Source organism: Odontesthes bonariensis, chromosome 16 (genome assembly GCF_027942865.1).
Source record: "Odontesthes bonariensis isolate fOdoBon6 chromosome 16, fOdoBon6.hap1, whole genome shotgun sequence".
Classification (NCBI taxonomy): Eukaryota; Metazoa; Chordata; class Actinopteri; order Atheriniformes; family Atherinopsidae; genus Odontesthes; species Odontesthes bonariensis.
In genome coordinates this window covers 23,394,326-23,412,830 of record NC_134521.1, presented here as the reverse complement: position 1 = coordinate 23,412,830, position 18,505 = coordinate 23,394,326, and the positions used below count along the sequence as shown (strand labels likewise).

Genomic DNA, 18,505 nt, shown 5'->3' with positions numbered 1-18,505 from the left:
CGCACTTGAGCAGTTGCACAAGTCGAAAGGGGGCTTTGATTAGTCTTTCCTCTATGGGACTCTTTTGGAAAGTTTATTTGCTCTTCCAAAGGTCATCTTAATCTCCACTTCTCCTGCTGACTGTTGTTTCACAAACTGAGTGAAATAGTTACCTTCAAGCTTTTGCTTTTCCTGCTTTGTGGACATCAGTTACTTCCATTTTCAGAATGCCTGACACCTGCTCTGAAGAGATGCCGACTGTTTTGAGCATGTCTGAAGATTCAAGAGTAATTTTTAAATTAATTTGTGCAAACCATGAGTCCTAAAAAGCTACTTAAGACGCGGGAGCTCACAAAACTCCGGGCCCATCTTGGTTAGAATGTGGACAATGATGTTTTTATCTCTAACGATATATAATTTGAGAGATCAGTTAAAGAAACTTAACAGGTCGCAGTGAGTGGAATTTATCTGTTCCATGTCACCATGTTTCCACAGTTTACAGAAGGCCTCTACAGGCCTGGAGCTCAGCGTCGACGGTGCTCAGCATGCTGTCACGGATTCAGTTTCTTCTCCGTTTCTTTCTCTTGCCTCCCATGCAGTCACCCTGCTTCTTTCTTTCGCCTTTTATCCTCTCCATTCTTATTCATCCTCCCCTCCGCGTCCCTCTGCACTCTCATCTCTCCCTCTTGTTCCTTTAGCGTTCCCTCTGCTTACTCAAAGTCTTGAACAAACAAACAAGCAGCGGGTGACTTGCGTCTCCCATCTATAATTCAAGCCAGTCAAACTACAGCGAGGAATGTTTGCCAAACACATGAAGTGCAAGAGAGAGGGAAAAGTATGTTTTATCATCATGGCTTGTACACAGAGAGCTTTCCAGCACTGGACTGAGAGATTAGAATTATGTTTGTGGCATTTCTGTTTTGTTTTGATAGAAAACACAACAAGGAAAGGCAGAGATCAGACGTATTATCAGCAGATGAAACTGAAAAAAAAAAACAGGACATTTTCCTGCTCTTAAAGAAAACCTAGTTAGTCCCCGAAAGAACAACCTGAAGGATATGAACTGAATAAGAATATTTTTAATAAAAAAAGAGGAAATTGATGGATTTCTTTATTTATTTCAAGCCTCTTGTGACTGAACTTCAGGACACTGATGCAGCTGTGTTACAGTTATCCGTCGCAGAGAAAGCAGCGTATCCCCCCTGAGACCCAGCCAAACCACTTGTGGTAACAACTACTTAGAACGATAAGCGAGAGTCGAGAGGAAAACCAGAGCTGTTTTTCCAGGTGTTTGGATGCAACTCCTGGGTAGAGTTTTAGAAATCCAACAGAGAACCGTTCGCTTCGACGTTCGACTTTTTTATTCCTTTCAAGCCACAACTCCGCAAAGGCCCACTCACTCACTCACTCACTCACTCACTCACTCACTCACTCACTCACTCACTCACTCACTCACTCACTCAGCCCCGGTTCCCTGGTCGCACATTTCAATGCAAGGCTGAAAATACACCCCAGTGTGCGCATTCATTTTAAAGGGTTAAAAGTGGGAAGTAATTGTTTTTAATGTTATTGTTTCCAGTGAACGTACTCTCCATCCATTTGTTTGTTGTTGTTGTTGTTTCTGTCTGTACACATCGAAGACGGGGAGCAGCAGATGTAGATATTGAATGCCGGGACTCTTTGTAGCCCGCAGTGGCAGCAGTGTTACGGTTGCCGTGGTTACGGCATGCCTCCTCTCTTTCCTCGCTGCTGCGTGTAGAGAGGGGACCGGCCCAGCAGGTGGGCCTGAGAGGGGAACAGAGGTACAGTGGAAGGAGGGAGCGGGGAGGTGGGGCTCACTGCACATCCAGAGGAATCCCTGCAGCCGCTGGGGTTAAAGGAATTAATCTGACAGAATAAATTACAACATGAAAGGAGAGAAGGAGAGACAGTGCGATATCCAGCCCTCCCTCGGCACTCATCTTTCACTCTATCATTCCTTCTTCTCGTCTCTTTTGTTCCTCCGTCTAAAACGGAAACTTAGAAAATTATTCAACACCTTTCTGTTAATATCTGTCACATAACTCCCTACAATCATTCGATGACACACAGACCAGCTCAGTCGTTCTTCTCCTCCTTCTGTCTCCTACTAGTGATCCCATCCTCTGGTCTATTGAAATTCAAATGGGCTTTATTGGCAGGAAAACTTCAGATTCTCAAAGTGAAACCGACTCATGGTACTGAGAAGTTTCAGCAGGGCGGTAAGAACATGTGCAAACAGAGCTCTGCCACCGTGGTAGGAATGTGAGTGAATGTGAAGCTTTTTGTTTTCATTTATCCGCACGTGTTTCGATGGATTTATTGTTGAAGTCATCAGTCAAGAGGAGGCTGTTTTCAGTGCTGCATGTTTGGGTGTAATGCATCTCTGTGGAACGTACGATAATAAACCAAGCAGCTTGGGGTTTGGGATTTTTTTTGGCTAAAACTGTATAAGTAATTGCTACGGTTTTTTTATTCACTCTTAAGACCTTTTCAGGCCTCTCTCCTTTCCTTCTGCATGTGCTGACTGCATGTCAGAGTGAGTCACTTTTTTGTAGAAGTCGCGAGTGCAAAGTGCTAAAAAGAAGGGATACACCGACCGATGGGCAATTTTCGGAAATGGAGAATTTTCTACATGATCGGCTCTGACCATCAATCTGACCACCACAGTCTTTTTTCCTCGTCTGATTAGTAAATGCACCTTGCTCAAAGCTCTGAAGCATCCGATTTTTTTTTTTAACCCTTCCATAAATGCAGCACTCACACGTGGACACCACAAACATGTGTCTGTTGGATTTGAAATTAGAGGAAAAAGTTTAGAGACCTGTAAACAGACGCCAAAAAGGGCATTTACTGGTTATATTTTGAACAAAAACCTCTGGTCAGGAAATCGGAGCGCTTGGAAAAGAACTCGTAGTTTGGTGCAGTTTTGGAGAAGAAGTACGGTATTCATGTTATTCGAAGAAAAATGACAGAAATCATTTATATGATTGTAAATCTTAAAAAGACATTTCAAATCGCTCCCAATCGGAATTGTGCAGATCAGACGAGGAAATTTCAGTTGCATCAGGATCAGAACTCCATGTTAAAATGTTAAATCTTTGCAGCTGTAATAGTCTTAATTTCCTTGTATCTAACGAGTGAACAGGGTCTGTTCTAAGGCACAGTTCAGTGCTCTGTGTCACTTCACACCACTTCTGATTTGTGTCTGAATGAAGGCGAGATGTAAAAGTGTGAACGACCTACCTACGTGAGAGCGCTGTCAGTTTTACAGACTGATGGAGCTCACGTTGCTCTGCATCACGTCTGAAAAGCGCTTCCTTGCCATGTCACTGACACAAATGAAGCTGGATAAAGACCGTCCTTGCAGTCAATTAATGCCGCAGCCAATAAAAGCAGCCTCCCTGAGTGTAAGCGCTGACTACGGACTGGATAGGGTATTTCTCATAGTTTCTCAACAAAGATTCAGATGCAGAATAAAGTGCAGATGACATCAGCTTCAAAGTATCCTTGGAAACAGCTTAGAAATGTAGTTACATTGTGGCCCACAAATACGTTTTTCATTTAATGTTTCATTTTCTTCAGAAGAGTGATGGAAATTGCACAAATTGAATTTGTGCATTAAAAAAACCCATCGAACTTATCTGAAAGCACATATCCTTTCATATCTATTCAAGCGGCATATGTGTGCATACAAATGAAAAAAATCTACAGAGAATATTTCTGTTTGGGGGTCTTAAGGCCATTCAGCGCACTCTGCCCGCCAGTCACTTCTTTTCCATGGCCTTCAATGCTTCCATGAACACAAACGCCCTGGGATGAGATTATTTTGATACAAAACATCAAAGCAGCAGATCAGACAGAAAGCACGGTGCTCATCAACTCAACGGCTGACCCACGGGGCAGAAAGCATGCAAGCTGATTGAGTTGTCTGCTTCCCCAAAAACTTGTTGGTCTACACGTAGAGTCAGCCATGTACGACCACCTCGTCAACGCCCATCACCACCAAAACACACGCAGCTCACGAGTCGTGGAAAAACATTTCCTTCCCTTTACATGGTAAAGTGAGTTTTAATCAGATGGGATGTTAAAAATAAATCATAGAAATGCTCGCATCAGCCGACTGGGTTATCAAAGTTTCCTTTTACTTTCTTTGAACTGTTTTTGTGTCACTGCCAGCAGGCGGGGGGGCCGTAGTGGCGAGCAGACGCTGCACTCAAGTTTGGAAGTAAAACAAGGACGTTCGTAACCACCTGTTATTATCTTTCTATCAGTTTTTCAAATTTACAAATCAGGTGTTGCGCTTTTTGAAAAGTCCACAAAACTATGTTCAACACGGTTTGGTGAGCCCAAAGTTTTTGATTTCAAATGTTTTGTTTCATACAAAAAAAATCAGTGTCTGAGTGTTTAAAAAGCAGAGAGGCCTTTTGAAAATCGGTTTGGTCTGTGACTATCTGGACAGTTTGGTGATGGATATCGGCGAGGAGAGCAGACCCTCTGGCTTAATTTGAATGAATTCAGATCCTAACTGGAGGAAGGTGTTTGGAATTAGCAGAGATGAGCTCATTATTCTGTAAGATTCTGTAAGACAATTACGTCCAAGATCACAGCGAGAAGAAAAACTCCCGTCAGAATCATATCATTTAAGTTTCTACCATGAAGAAAATATTTAATAAGAACAAATTGAAATGGTTCTCCACAAATGGCGTTAACCATTCATGAGACTAAAGCCCTTTTAACATGTCGCTCGCAGCCTATGTGTTTGTTAATCCACACATGCCAAACACAGGGGGCTCAGCGCTGCATCAGTGTGTGCTGACACCCATCGAGCCGGATATCTTAAAAAGACAGACTGGTTCTGGAACAGCAGTCACTGAGATCAACCAGGACAATAGAAAGAAAAAAGTCATTAGTCTAATTAATAAAGTTGATCTGAACCCAGTCAACCTACTATTAAAAAAAAAAAAAGACTAAGCAAAAAGACTCACAAAGGAAGGCAAACATTGTTTGGTGATGTTCCAGGTTTCAAGCGATCGTTGCCCACAAAAGATTACTGCTGGTATTTTATTATTGTATTAGTCAGGGTTTGTTGATCTGCCCGATTACATTTGAGTCCTTGAAAAAATCTGTATGCCCTCAAATTAAAGCCTAGATTCTGCACTTTAAGAGCTTTTTAATTCGTGTCATTTGAATATGTTTAGATAGATCGCAAGTGTCTGAATATTTTTGGACCTAACGTTATCTGGAATTCCGCTCCTTCAGTGTAAGTCCTGGTTTAAACCGTTAAACTTTAAACTTTATGATTTTCATTTCAGTGCTTTTGACCTTGTGTCCTCAAATAAACATCGGGGTGAGTTTTCCCCTCAGATGGATGGAGTAGCGTTCCATTTCTTGACGGCAAGAAAAAAATAAAAATTTATTTATTTATTTATTTATTTATTTATTTTTAAAAAAGGGGAAAAAAACTGTTGTTTTTTTTTGGTTTTTTTTTGCAGGTCCTCTGAACTTATGCATTCATCTAAAAAGAAATGACAAAAAAAAGTACTTTCACTATGACCACTGCGATGCTTTTGTTGTGGTGTTCTGCGGTGATATTTGTGCACTTAACGCATACTGGCACACAGGAAGCGCGTCACCAGAGGGGTTTTTTTAATATGTGGTGGTTTTTCCCATTTGGGCACATGGTCTGGTGTTTAGGCAGAGCTGGTTAGTGAAAGCAGTGCTCAGCAACCATAGAGGAAAGGTTTCATAATGAGTGAGTGATAGACATTAGCTCAGTCATCTCGGCAGGGGACGGGAGCACATAACATGCGAACGGGATTGCAGTCACACTGGGGATCTTTGAGAAGAGAAACCAAAGCTCATCCGTGCGTTCCCTTCTCTCAAACAGTACAGTAGGGAGGAAATTCACCAAAAGGTCACTTTATTATTAATTTTTTTTTTAAAGGTCTTGATGATTTGATAAAATCTTCATCCCTGACCACAACCTCCAGATAAATCAGGCTGGATAAACAGTCATTGAAGGTTGACATTTAGCACTAGAAGCAATCCGGGCCGGCTCGTCTGAGAATAAATGCAAACACTTACGCCTTTCCCTCCACGGCGAGCCCTTTGTGTCTTTGACAATGCTGTTATCAAACCGCCACTTTTTTTTTTTGTTGTTGTTGTTGCTTCTGCTAACAGGCTCCCACAAGACAGACAAATATGGCTGTGGCCTCAAGTAGCTGCATTATCCATTGTTTGAACGAACCAAACCCTGGAGGAAGTGCGCCTCAAAGAGGATTTATGTCCTGTGCGGTCGCCTCGTTTCCTGCTGTCTCCATCTGTCAATATTTTTGTTGCAAACTATTGCCCAAATGTCACAAACAAGTTGTTTATTGCGGAACGCTCTGGTGGAAATAAGCAAGTACACCATTAATTAGCTCTCTTTAGGGCCAATCATTAGAGGTCATTTCTGCAGAGTGACACTGTCACCGCAGTCTAGGAAAGAAAGTTGCCTGCGAGTCTGTCTCCGTCCCCTCATTAAGAAAGTGATAACTCATCTCTAAATGCCATCGCAGTGGCTGGCTCTGATTTTGCACACTGTCGTATCCAGGAGCCAGGAGCCGCCTGCAGCTCTGAGCTCTCCTCGCTGCATCGGACGTCAGATTAACTGAATACTCCCCGAGGTCTATGAAGGGTGTGGTCAAATCTCCAGCTTTTGTTGCTTCTGCTGCAACCGCACTCGCTGCAGTGGATTTGGGAGCAAGTTCAGGTGGTATTGCCCCATGCAAACATGGTACTTTGCAGGAGAGAGAGTACATAAATCAAGAATGTTCAGTCAGAGGATGGAAAAGCAAAGGTCAACATCGGTACACTTGGTTTGCAGAGCAAACAAATACAGACTATTCCTGCTACTGCTGCTAACAATAATATGCTACCATCCTATATATAACTCGGGCGCTTTTTAACATTGTTACTATCAGTGGTGGAAGTTCTATAGTTTCGGGATCTTTTAGGATGAAGTTCCAAATACAAAAGCCAAGATCATTTGAATCATTAAACTTGAGATAACAAAGCTTGTTTTGTTTGTTAGCAGGGACATTTATGTTGTTCTCTGAGGCGGAACTTGTTTTTTATGCGACAGAAGTTTACAGTAATTTGCTTTAATTAAACAATCACAGCAAATAAAACTTTCCACGTTTGCCTTGATTTACTGCTCATGTCCACATCCTAGAGTTCTCCACGATTATCTTGAGGCTTGTAAAGATGTTTTTACCATTAATCAGAACAAACTCTTCACTGGTATTCATGTGGACTAGTAAGAATGTAACTGAATGAAAGCTAGAGAGATAAAAACTGCACTTGATCCCATAGACAGTTGTTGTCAACATTATTTGCCCGGGAAGCCAGAATTCATCAGATCGGTTTGAAGTAGATTTCTGGAAAAAACTGACAACCTTAGCAGCTTCAGCCTGTGCAACAGCAACAGAAGGAGGTGGAGAAGAAAAAAAACTTCCCTATCAATGGGAAATTTTATATCTTCCTGACAAAATATTTTTTTTAAAAGCGGTAAAGAAATGACAAATGGTTCCACCTCTCAGATGCTTCTTAACGCTCCAAATCTGGGATGAAGCCGCTGAGCTGGCAGGAGGAAAAGCTGGAATCATCACTCTCTGTGAACATCACATTTCAGTGTGGTATGCATAGTAATGTGCAGACACACACAGAGCATTTCATTTCTGCTGGTTACAAGTCGTGGTCCCTGATTCATCATGGCCGTGGCCCAGATGTTCCAGTGGTGTGTGGCAGCAGTGGACGGTGGTGCGCTGGTGTGTGTACTGGGCGTGTCCTTGCATACATGCATGTATATGAGCAGTGTGCGTGTGTCTCTGTGTTTGAGTGTGTGTGTGCGCAATTGGGGCAGTGGGCAGGCTTGTTGGGGGTGTGTTTGGTCCTTTTTTTAAACATAGCTGCGTTGTTATGGTTGCCGGGGCTTTCATGTTGCCCAAACCTCCAACTAAGAGGCTCTCATTTTCAGCTCCTGACTCTGGAGAAGGCAATGACTTCCAGATTGGGGGACCTACTCACCACTCAAGACAGGCTGGTGGGGTGGGACGGGCTGTGGGGGGCCACGATAGGCAGGGCAGGTCGCCCCGATGGCACTCAGCTGCACCAGTTCTGGACGTAATGAAAAAATTATGAGTGTTTTCAATTGCATTTCTTCCAAGACTTATAGACTAATGCGAATAGGTTGAAAGCCTTGTGTGCTGTGGGTTAGATGGAAGGACAAAGGAGTAGAAAAATCATGCAAAGATTATTTGACTGAAACAACATTACATGTGTGAAGGTGCATAGAGAAAGTGTAAAAAATGATACATTTCCATAAAAATGCAGCATTTTGTAATATCTCAGTGCTGTCCTTTCTGGCAAATACCGTTTCTTCTCAGCAAAGATAGAAACCTTTTCTTTACAAAATCAATCATTCACAACATTTACTTAGTCATACGGGGCAGTTTCAGAATGATTCCCCTCAATGTGCAGCAGTTCCAGTATTTCATACAGCTGTGCGCTTTCACTTTATGTCCCTGTCGGTTGGTGTAGAATCAGCGTGATCTAGGACAGGACTTTCCATGGGTCAAATGAACAAACCGTCAGACCTCTAATGAGCAGTTGTCACCTCACATTCTCCTCCTGCTCGGGTGTTGATTTTTCTTCCCTTCCTTTATGCTCTTCTTATCTCTGCTTCTTTCTTTTGCACTTTCTCTCACAGCGCAGGTGTGGGGAATGTTACCGCACGTTAGACTCGGGGTTGTAGTTGTTTTTTTCTTGGTTTGTTTTCCACTCCTCTTCATCCACAAACATAAAAACCATCTCTACGCTCTCTGTGTGTTTGCACCTTTGAACGCACACAAATCTGACCCCGTCCCCTGACCTCTCTCCGAGGTCGCCGTGTCGCATCGACACGACAAGGAAAAATCAAAGAACCTGCTTTCAGTTTCTTCGCCATTTGTCAGGCAGCACGATGACTAAATAAATTCCACCTGCGCTGTGTGACATGATCGCAGATAAAGTAGGTTTTCTGTCGACTTAAAACTGTCTCAGATCCTGACTCAGCCACGGCTTCTTGCTAATTCTAAAAATCCTTACCTCCTTTTCAAGGTGCTCTGTAACGACTGCATCATGCATCAGCACAACTGGCTTTGTCATCCAGATGGGGAACGTCATATTACAATAACATGTTATCATCAGAAACACGGAGATACGTCTCGGCAGTTACAACTTTGTTGGTGGTCTGGGTGAGCAGGAAGCAGAAATGACACCAGTAGCTTAGATGTGAAGACTGACGACATGATTGGTTCATTCACACATCTGGCTTAATTCATCGACTTAGACTCTATTTTTGAAAGATTGTTTTGTTCTGTCCCTGACATGAGGCTTATTTAGTGCCGGCTCGATTCATTTGATGACAAAACGTGCCACCAGATGTGTTTGGGAGAAAGGTTTCTCCCAAACACAGAGAGCCAGGGTGAAGTGACCACCGATAATTGTTTTGGTTTTTATTCGTCTTTTATCTCCACCACGCCGGGGGTGAGGACGATTGCAAAAAGAAACGGGGGAAATTAGTGTTTTTAATGTGCCATCTCCGTGAAATGTGAGATTAAAGATGTTAGACTCAAAAGCACTCTGAGGCACGGGAGAGGACGCTTTAATTTCCTCTTCAAATATAAAAAGAGACACTGAAAGCGTCACCTGAAAACTAAAGAATACATTAGATGTGTTTTATCGGCTGTAAGGTCTTCTGAGCGAATGTGTGTGTGTGTGTGTTTGTGGGTGCTCGGAGCCGGTTTCTTTGCGCGCATGTGTGCCAGGGTCAAGGTGGAGGGCTGTCATTACAAACAAGTGATGTCTGAAATCCCATTAACTCTTGTATTCAGCAGCAGATTTCTGTTCAAATAGAGTGGAGATAAAAGGCAGCAACAATATGCTGAGAAATCAAAGGCCTTTCAAGTGAAATGAGACTACAGAGACTCCCGAGGGCCACAGTTCCGATTTCCTGACGCACTTTAAAAGGTGTTGATCTCTAATTGTAATTTTTAAAGTAATCGCGTCTTTGAAGTAATTACATCTTTGATGTAATCAACAAATAGGAGGCTTATTGTTCAGCGTCCGACGCCGATATTCTTTTTGTGCGTGGCTGCTTGATGTTGATTGAAATCCGGTGACGGCGTCCTGAACGCCCCACCAGCTCAACCAAAGCATCCCGGTTGAGCATTGAGAGCGTTTCAAGAAATGTCCCCAAATCACTCCCGAGTGGCAATGAAGACATAAACGACAGTGAATGCAGATATTTGGAACCATATTGACAGCACTTCGATCACTTTGAGCATCTCTTCTGCTGATTTAGAGACATCGTCACACTCTAATACACTGCAAACTGCACCGACAGTGAGAACAGCCAACGCAGAAATCGGGAACATGGGGGAATGTGGAAAGCTCCGCCCCTTTTTCAGGTGCAGGCACCTGGCCAGTCACTGCACAGAGAGGACGAAACTGGCATGGTGGTGAACTTTTCAGGGACAGATCCTCCGTCTGAGCATCTGAGGAGACATGTTCGTCCTGTTCAAACAGCCTACTGACAGAGCACTTATTGGCTCGAGTCATAAGCAGTGTGTCCCACAAGCGCACGGCCCCTTGTGCACGTTACTCGCCTGTTAAAGAAAGAAGTCGAGTTTCAGTCGCCCACAGTTACAAAAACCCTGTATTTTCTATTGATTTGTACCATGACTTTATACCCTGGTGATTTATGCCAGCCTGCAAGGGAGGGTAATTCATCTGCTGAAAATTAAAGGGCGAGTGAACGATTCCCTCATCTGTGTGTGTGTGTGTGCGTGTGTGTGTGTGTGTGTGTGTGTGTGTGTGTGTTTGGCTGTGCATGTGTGTGCCTGTACCTGAACATATGTGTAAACACTCTATTTCTTTTCTGATACTTAAAACTTCAGGTTTATGATTCTAAGTGTTTTGCCATCTTCTGCGTGTGTGTCCCACATGTGCATGCATGCACTTGTCCATTTCAACAAAGGTAATTATGTGTAAGTTATGTGTGTATATGTGTGGTGGAGGGGTTGAAGGAGGGGGATTTTTTTCTTCTTCTTCTTCTCCTTCTTCTTCTTAAACACAGAGGGGTTGATAATTATGGGTTAAATGAGTGCTCTCAGTCAGCCTCCCTGAGTGTGTGTAAAAAAAGGAAGGCACAGCGAAAGCCACTTCAAGGCCGACTAATTACCCCGAGGAAGAGAGGAAACATAAATGGACGATTTTGCGGCTATAATGTTACAGCAAAACGGCTACATCAACCTCAGCACGTGAAACGGAGCCACAGCTACTTCTGAGGGCAGCGAGCGGCCCCGCTCAGATGTGTGCTCGCATTTGCATGTGTGTGTGCGCACGTCCGTGCTTGCACTGCGTGTGAAAATCATTCACACTCGTCCTCTGCTGTGCGTCTCTCTGAATGCTGATGTTTTCGCAGCATCTCTTTCCCAGTCAGCACGCAGGCTGTCTTTGCTCGTAATGAACGATCATTTGAATATTTGTCGACTGCTCTGATTGGGTTTAATGTGGCGTAACCTTTCCACGGGTTCATTCTGCTGCTGTTCACTGCATGGTTTTGGGATTTTCCCTGCAAAATGTCAAAGCTTCTGCTGAAAATGTGAAACGGCAAGTCCTTCTCCCTGGATCTCGTTGTGTGATTGTTACACGAGTGATTGGGAAACCTTTGCAAATATTGGCCTTGTCTGTGTCAGGTCATGGTGAGCGGCAGGAGGAAAAGTAGCATTTCAGTGTCACAAAGACTGGATAGAGTGCGACCCCAGTGAGGAAATCAACACAAAGCAAAACAGCTGCTTTGGTAAACTTTTTTGATTTCTATAAAATAGGAAAAAAGTTGAACATTTTTCATACTGAAACAACAGGGAAAATATTTCTTGTTTGAAGCCATTTTGTGTTGTTTGTTTTTTGTTTTTTTTCAAGTGAATATTGTTTATTCTGAGGCCCACTTGTGCATTCAAGGAGGGCAAATTGAAAAGGGACAGATTGGCCTCTAAAACTTGAGAGTTCAGCATCATTGAAATCCTTTCCGTGTCACGTCTGTGCAGCCTGATCACACCTAATCCTGTCCCTTATTCTTATTCTTATTCCTATTCTTATTGGCTCCTGTGAGAGCACACAAACATACAAATCTTGAGTTATTTTCATTGCAGATCTGAAGATAAATTAAAGTCCATTTTATTGGATGTGTAAACAGGAGGTTTTTTTTTCAAATATCCAAAGACCATATATCCTTATTTCTTCCCTCATTCAGTTTTGTGAGGCGATGGCTCTCGGGTTGCCTCTCATTAACCTCATGACATCAGTTTGTTGATGTAACACCCCAACAGATGAACAGAGTGCAAGCTGCATATCTATTTTTACTGACTAAAGTAATGGTCTGCCTCGCAGGGAATCACCTTTAACCCTACATAATGTATAATAAAGTGTTACCACGACAACATCCGTGGGCCAACAGCGTGATTTTGCCCCGTTTGTTTTCACCCTGGAAGATGAAGAATCTCTCTATCTTCTTTGAACTGTGAGACTCTCGTTTCATCTGTGAGCACTTCTTCAGATTGTTATGAACGCAGACCAGCTTATCAAATCCTCGCCACCTCCTCCGCCCTTCTCCCGCACCTCCCCTCCTCCCTCCTCGGCAGCACGTTTTGTTGTCTTATGTCTCGACGCGAGCAGCGGTTCAGCAGTTTGATCTGGGCTCCAGTGCTGGTCGTGTAGCGCGCACGCGAACGAGGGTCCACCTCTGCGTTTGTGTGTTTGGTCAGACTTTAAGATGCTGATGGATACGAATAGAGCTGTTGAAAGTGCGTTAATGTTAATGCGTTAATGTGAAGTGTGGCGTGTTGGAGCTCTGCCTTTAAGTGATAAGGTATTCACTTTGTAACTCAGCAGGGGGCCCAGCAGGTTGCACCAGTCTGCCACTCTGTTGTGCTGATGTTACTCACATCATACACCCAGACAATAGTAGAAATGGACCCCCCCCACACACACACACATTTGTGCATTACAGTTTACAAAATAAACTTTTCGAAAAAGAAGAAAATTCCATCTACACGAAAATCAGCCTTTAGCCTTTCAGCTCGCAGAAACTAAACACACACACGCACACACATATCCAAACACACAATGATGCATGCACTGCCACACAAGCAATGACGGTGCCCAGTCCACACACACACACACACACACACACACACACGAGGCCAAGCTTAAACTCTCTCCATGTTGACTGGTTAGCTGCCTCCAACTTAGCAAACCACTGCGAAGTATCGTGTGTCAGCCAGCATGCTGTGAGCATTAGCAGAAACTGGATTTCACCAAAGTTTTTGAGAGCCATTTGTAAACAGGAACATGAAAGCAAACAAGCTTGCACGCAGCCTCACTTGATCATCAAAGGCTTATCGATCAAATGGTCCTCCTCCTTCGTCTCCTCCTCCTCCTCCTCACTGCTCCACTGACAACCAATGGGAGAAAAGTGCAGCCCATCTGCTTTGTTCCAAAACATGTTCAGAATGTCCAGCTTTATTCCCGTCGTTTAGTTTGGTCTGTGTGAGAGAGCTGAAATGCAAATGTCCCCACATGTGTAGGTAAATGAAAATTCTAAGACTCTTAGATGTACATTTTTTTTCCCATATGTGACTCAGTGAAGAGAAGAAAACAAAGACAGAGCTGAGATTTTCCTGAAATTGTGCAAACGAGCGAAAAGAAGACACGAATGGTTGTGATGTTCTTTGATCACGTTCAGCAACGAACCTCTTGAAATGTAATTGCAAAGCCTCATTAGTAATTACAACAATCATTACGATAGAAAGTCTGACACCTCGTTTTAACTCTCATGTCTCACTTACAGCAGGGAGATGGGTCTCCCTCCAAAGGTGAAAAATAAAGCTGTGCCATCCTGAATCTTACCGATTCCATCTGAAATACATGTTGGTGCTTTTGTGTCTCCTCTGCAGTCCAACAAAGTCTCAGTGGTACAGCAGTCGCACGGGATGCATCCGCTGACCTCCCTGCTGCCCTACAGCAACGACCACTTCAGCCCGAGTCCTCCACACCTGCCGACAGACATGAGCCAGAAGACGGGTGAGAACACACTTAGCGTGCACGCGCACACACACGCATGCAGGCGTCACGACTGAAGTGAAGCTCTGAGGCACATTTCAGAAGTGTCTCTCTCGCACTCACAAACAAACACCGACAGCTGCTGAGTTGTTGCCGATGTTCCCGTGATTACACACATTCTGTCTGCGCCGTCTTCTCCATCACACACACATACGCCCAAGTGTTGCATCCCTTTACCAGATGTGCGCACAAACACACATGAGGAATGTAATGTAACAAATGCAATATATTCATATGTTCTCCCCTCCCTCGCACATGAATTAAAACGCTGGCACGCACACGGCGTGTGAAGTGGCGGCACCGGCTCCGTCAGCCTGTGGCGGTCTCACGGCGGCTCTGAAGTGGCCTTCTCTCCTGAAGGGACCGCCAACCACACACACACACACACACACACACACATACACACACACACACACACAAAGATGGAAACAATTAGGGTGACAATCGCAAAAACCATCACAGCAGCTCACACAAGGTTCTCCTTAGCAAGCGCTGCATACAAACACACACTGTTCTGTGTTTGGAAGTCACAAACAAACACTCCCTGACATTCAAACGCCACAGGAGTTCTGCCTCGCTGGAGGCGGAGCCTAAAGGGTGGCGGAGTCGGTTGGCCGACCTGCCCGCCACACAGTCCTCCAACTGTCCGTTTCACTCTAGAAACTTTGAACTGCTTTTGTAAATGTTGCAATGGCCCTTCTTCTTTAAATTAGTCGCTCCTCTGTATTTGTAGTTAGTTTGTAATGTTTTGCTCAAACTTAGCAATCGTCGCCATCTACTGCGTGAAAAAATATTAGCATTGCCATTGTGATGTCACCCAGAAAACTACGTATGTATTTTTGGTATTGCAAGCCTTGCTTTGTATTTTGAATCAATAAACCCGACAAACTGCGAGTGACAGCAAAACCCAAAAGTTTGAGCATGACAGATGCCACCAGCCATAAGCCGTCTCCTCCTGGATACTGAAGCTTTCTTTTCTTTGTTCATCTTTTTTTTCCTGTTGTTGTTTTATTTAGAAAATGGTAAGTATGAATTATGACAACTTCACATCAAACTTTGCACACTTTATGAAGGTGTGTAACCATCTTTCAACCGTAGTCATTTTACAACTTTTGAGCCTTTGTTGGAAACTTTTTCTTGTCTTGACTGATGTACATTCCAAGGGAGGCTGCTCAGAAATTCTACTAATTTAACTAATGACGCCGTAATGTCTCGTGGGGGAATTTGTGGATTTAATGGGTTTGTCGTGAGCGGTTTTTGGAGACAACCCCTCGTGGTAACAGGCCTGCTGCACTTCAAGGCACCTCAGCTCTGGCTTTACGTCCCCATCTTTCACATATGAGCTCCAGGCAGCACTCACCACACAATGAGAAATAGACTCGGTTACATCACTGACATGAACGTAGATCAATTAAAAAGAGTCAGAGTCAGAATCAGAAAAAAAGGAAGACAAACAGGAGGAGAAACAAAGGAAGTGCATACATGGCGGTTATTGAGTGATTGAAGGAGTGTGGGTGTATGTTTTCAGAGAAATGAAAGTAAAACATAACTATTATTCAGTTATTATTTGATGTAATTGTGTGGTTTCTGAGTAAACTGCGTTAAATGCGCTGCAGACGGGAGTTTCTGCAACAACCAGAGTCTCAGATGAACGGGCCGAACATGCATTTGTGAAAGGCCGTAAGAACCCTTAATCATTTGTGTGGGCTGGTAGTATCATTTAGTGAACAGTGAAGCTTCAAGTTTTGTTTATGGATAAAAATAACCAGAAGGTGCTCAGTAAATGTAAACGCACGTTTGAAATGATAATGGTGCTCAGTGGTGTAACCTGAGGGATTATGGGCACGTTTTAGTCCAAATTATTACAACTTTATTTCTCAGAACATATCAAACACTCGAGTGAATGTGCTGCCACCAAAAACACGAGCAGGCAGAGGTCGGCTGTATACGTGTCCTGTGGCGTTGGAGACGTCGCGGTTGGCGATACGTCGGTGGGAAATTCACCGATTCTCTTAACGCTGCCCGGATTTCCCTCAGGAGCTTCTCCGTTTCAAACCTTTTGAATGAGATCATCGAAACACTTTGACGGTTATGACAACAAAGCAAGCGTTTATTCACAAAAGAAGAATGAATGCATTGTACTGTTGTGATGAGGTATTAAACAGAGACCTCAGGCAATCTCCTGCCTGCTCCGGCTGGAAATCCCCGTTTCCCTCCAAACACATGCTCCTTGTCTTGTCTAGACTCCCTGTGTGTGTGTGTGTGTGTGTGTGTGTGTGTGTGTGTGCCCACGGCTGACACCAGCACTGTGACTCAGCCTGTAATGACAGACTGAGCCACCTGCTTCTACCTCACACATCACTAACACCTGGCTGCAGCACAGAACTTCTCTCAGAGAATCTCACCTGAATTCTGACTGTTTCCACTCAGGAACATCACGGAACACACACACACTCACACACACACCACCCTACGTCCCTCCTGTCATTTGTCAGCTGATCACAGATGTTGGTTGCATCATCGACGATGTCATTTTTTCCGCCCTCTTTCTATATTTATGGATTAATATCTTATTCTGACCTGTTGACAGAAGTTCGGAGGATTACAGCTGAAGTGTGGAGACTGGATCTGAGGCCCTTCATTGCCTTTAAACATGAACTCTTTAGAATAGAATAGAAAAATACTTTATTCATCCCCCAATGGGGGAAATTCAAATTAGTCAAGTAGCTCAAAAAAATTATAAATATTTACAATGATTGTATTATTTACAATTTATTGTATCTCCTACTTACTTTAGTGCAGTAGGAGAGCTGAAAATACGTGAACAGCAAAAACAGCAGCGGGTGATTTAAAGATTTTTCATACTGATTTGTTCGATTTTATGGAAATACTCCCAGGGTGTTTGTGAGCTTAGCATCTTCAGTTCCTGATCCTTTCGGGGCTCACGCATGCATCTGTCATTCATTACCAGTCGAAGCGGGCTTTGCTTCATGGAGGTGTGCCTCTGCCTTGATTGGGTCCTTACAAGCTGTAACTTGTCCCACACGGACAAAGTATGAGAAGAGAAAAAAGAAGGCCAAACGTTCAGATGTGGCATTCAGAAAGCTGACGGATGATCTCTGTGTGGCGAGGCCAAAATGGGCTTTTGCATGACTTGAGCAAAATCTAGTTCCTTTCTGGACAATTCAATTAATCTTCTGTTTTTTATTGCTTTTTTTTTTTTACTATTTTCTATAACCAGTCTGGGCAGGTTTGTTTACATAAAAGCACTTTTGGATTTCATTTGATCCGCATAGCTCCCCGTCTCATTGAAAACACTGTGAACGAGCTCAGTGTCTGAGAACAGTCGGCCCTCTTTGTGGTGTTTAAGTCAAACAATGTGAGATCACTATTTATTTACATGAATCCGTGCACACAGTTTCTATCCAGTACTTATTAAACAGACTTCAGCCAGGTGGACACTGTTATGTTAACCAATAACTCTCTGTTTGTTTTGACATAGAGCATGAATCAGCCCTTTTATTGTCAGCATGTTGTTATATATTATATCAGTGAAGGCTAACCGGGCTCGCTCTCTGAAGGGACTGCATTTCCTCACCGATAGTTGGTGGAAACAAAAAGCAGCCTTCTGCTATCGAGCTGTATCTGGTATTTGCTTTTCTAAAGCATCCCAGCATCATTTGGAGTTTCTGTATTTCAAACATAAAAAATGCTGAATGTTGTTACAGAGGATTTGCTCTCCAGCTCTTCCCATACAGTACACAGACAGCGCCGTGCTAAAGTCTTTAGTCATTTCCTCGTGTTTAGCTTCCAAGCAGCCAGGCTTTCTTGTGATCTGTTAAAGTGGTATTGAGCAAATAGTTGAGCAATCTTTTTTTTCTTTGGACATTCGCTGATCTTTCACTCTTTTTTGCTGGACAGTTTTAGAAGAACGTGTTTTGTTTTTTCCCCGTGAATCATTCAAGCACTGGAAAAAAAAAGAAACTAACTCGAGAAATTAACCAGTGTTGCGTGTACACATAAAAAACTATCGAAGGGCAGACGAACAGTATCTGAAAGTGATGTTCTTAAGAAAGAGGAAAAAGTTCAGCAGAGACCCGAGAGATGCATCTGGACCTTCAGCTGATCCATCTCCAGTTCACTGAAGCCTCATCAGAAATGGGCTCCATGGAAGGGTGGCTGTCAAGAAGCCGTTCTCAAGGAAGGGAAACAGGGAGAAAAGGCTGAGCTGTGCCAAATACCTGAAAATCAGTGCCAACAGGACCTCAACATTATTTAAGCAGTGTGGGATCATCTTGAC

General features: G+C 43.4%; 1 protein-coding gene across 9 annotated transcripts in view; it reads left to right on the top strand.

Annotated features, from left to right (window-relative positions):
* The window catches only part of tcf7 (transcription factor 7), a 67,315-nt gene that overhangs the window by 22,920 nt on the left and 25,890 nt on the right, over nucleotides 1-18,505 (top strand). For all 9 annotated transcript variants that reach the window (XM_075486648.1, XM_075486647.1, XM_075486646.1 and 6 more), the window contains exon 4: nucleotides 14,040-14,166. In XM_075486648.1, the coding sequence (XP_075342763.1) occupies nucleotides 14,040-14,166 (127 nt within the window). The remainder of the gene's footprint in view (nucleotides 1-14,039; nucleotides 14,167-18,505) is intronic.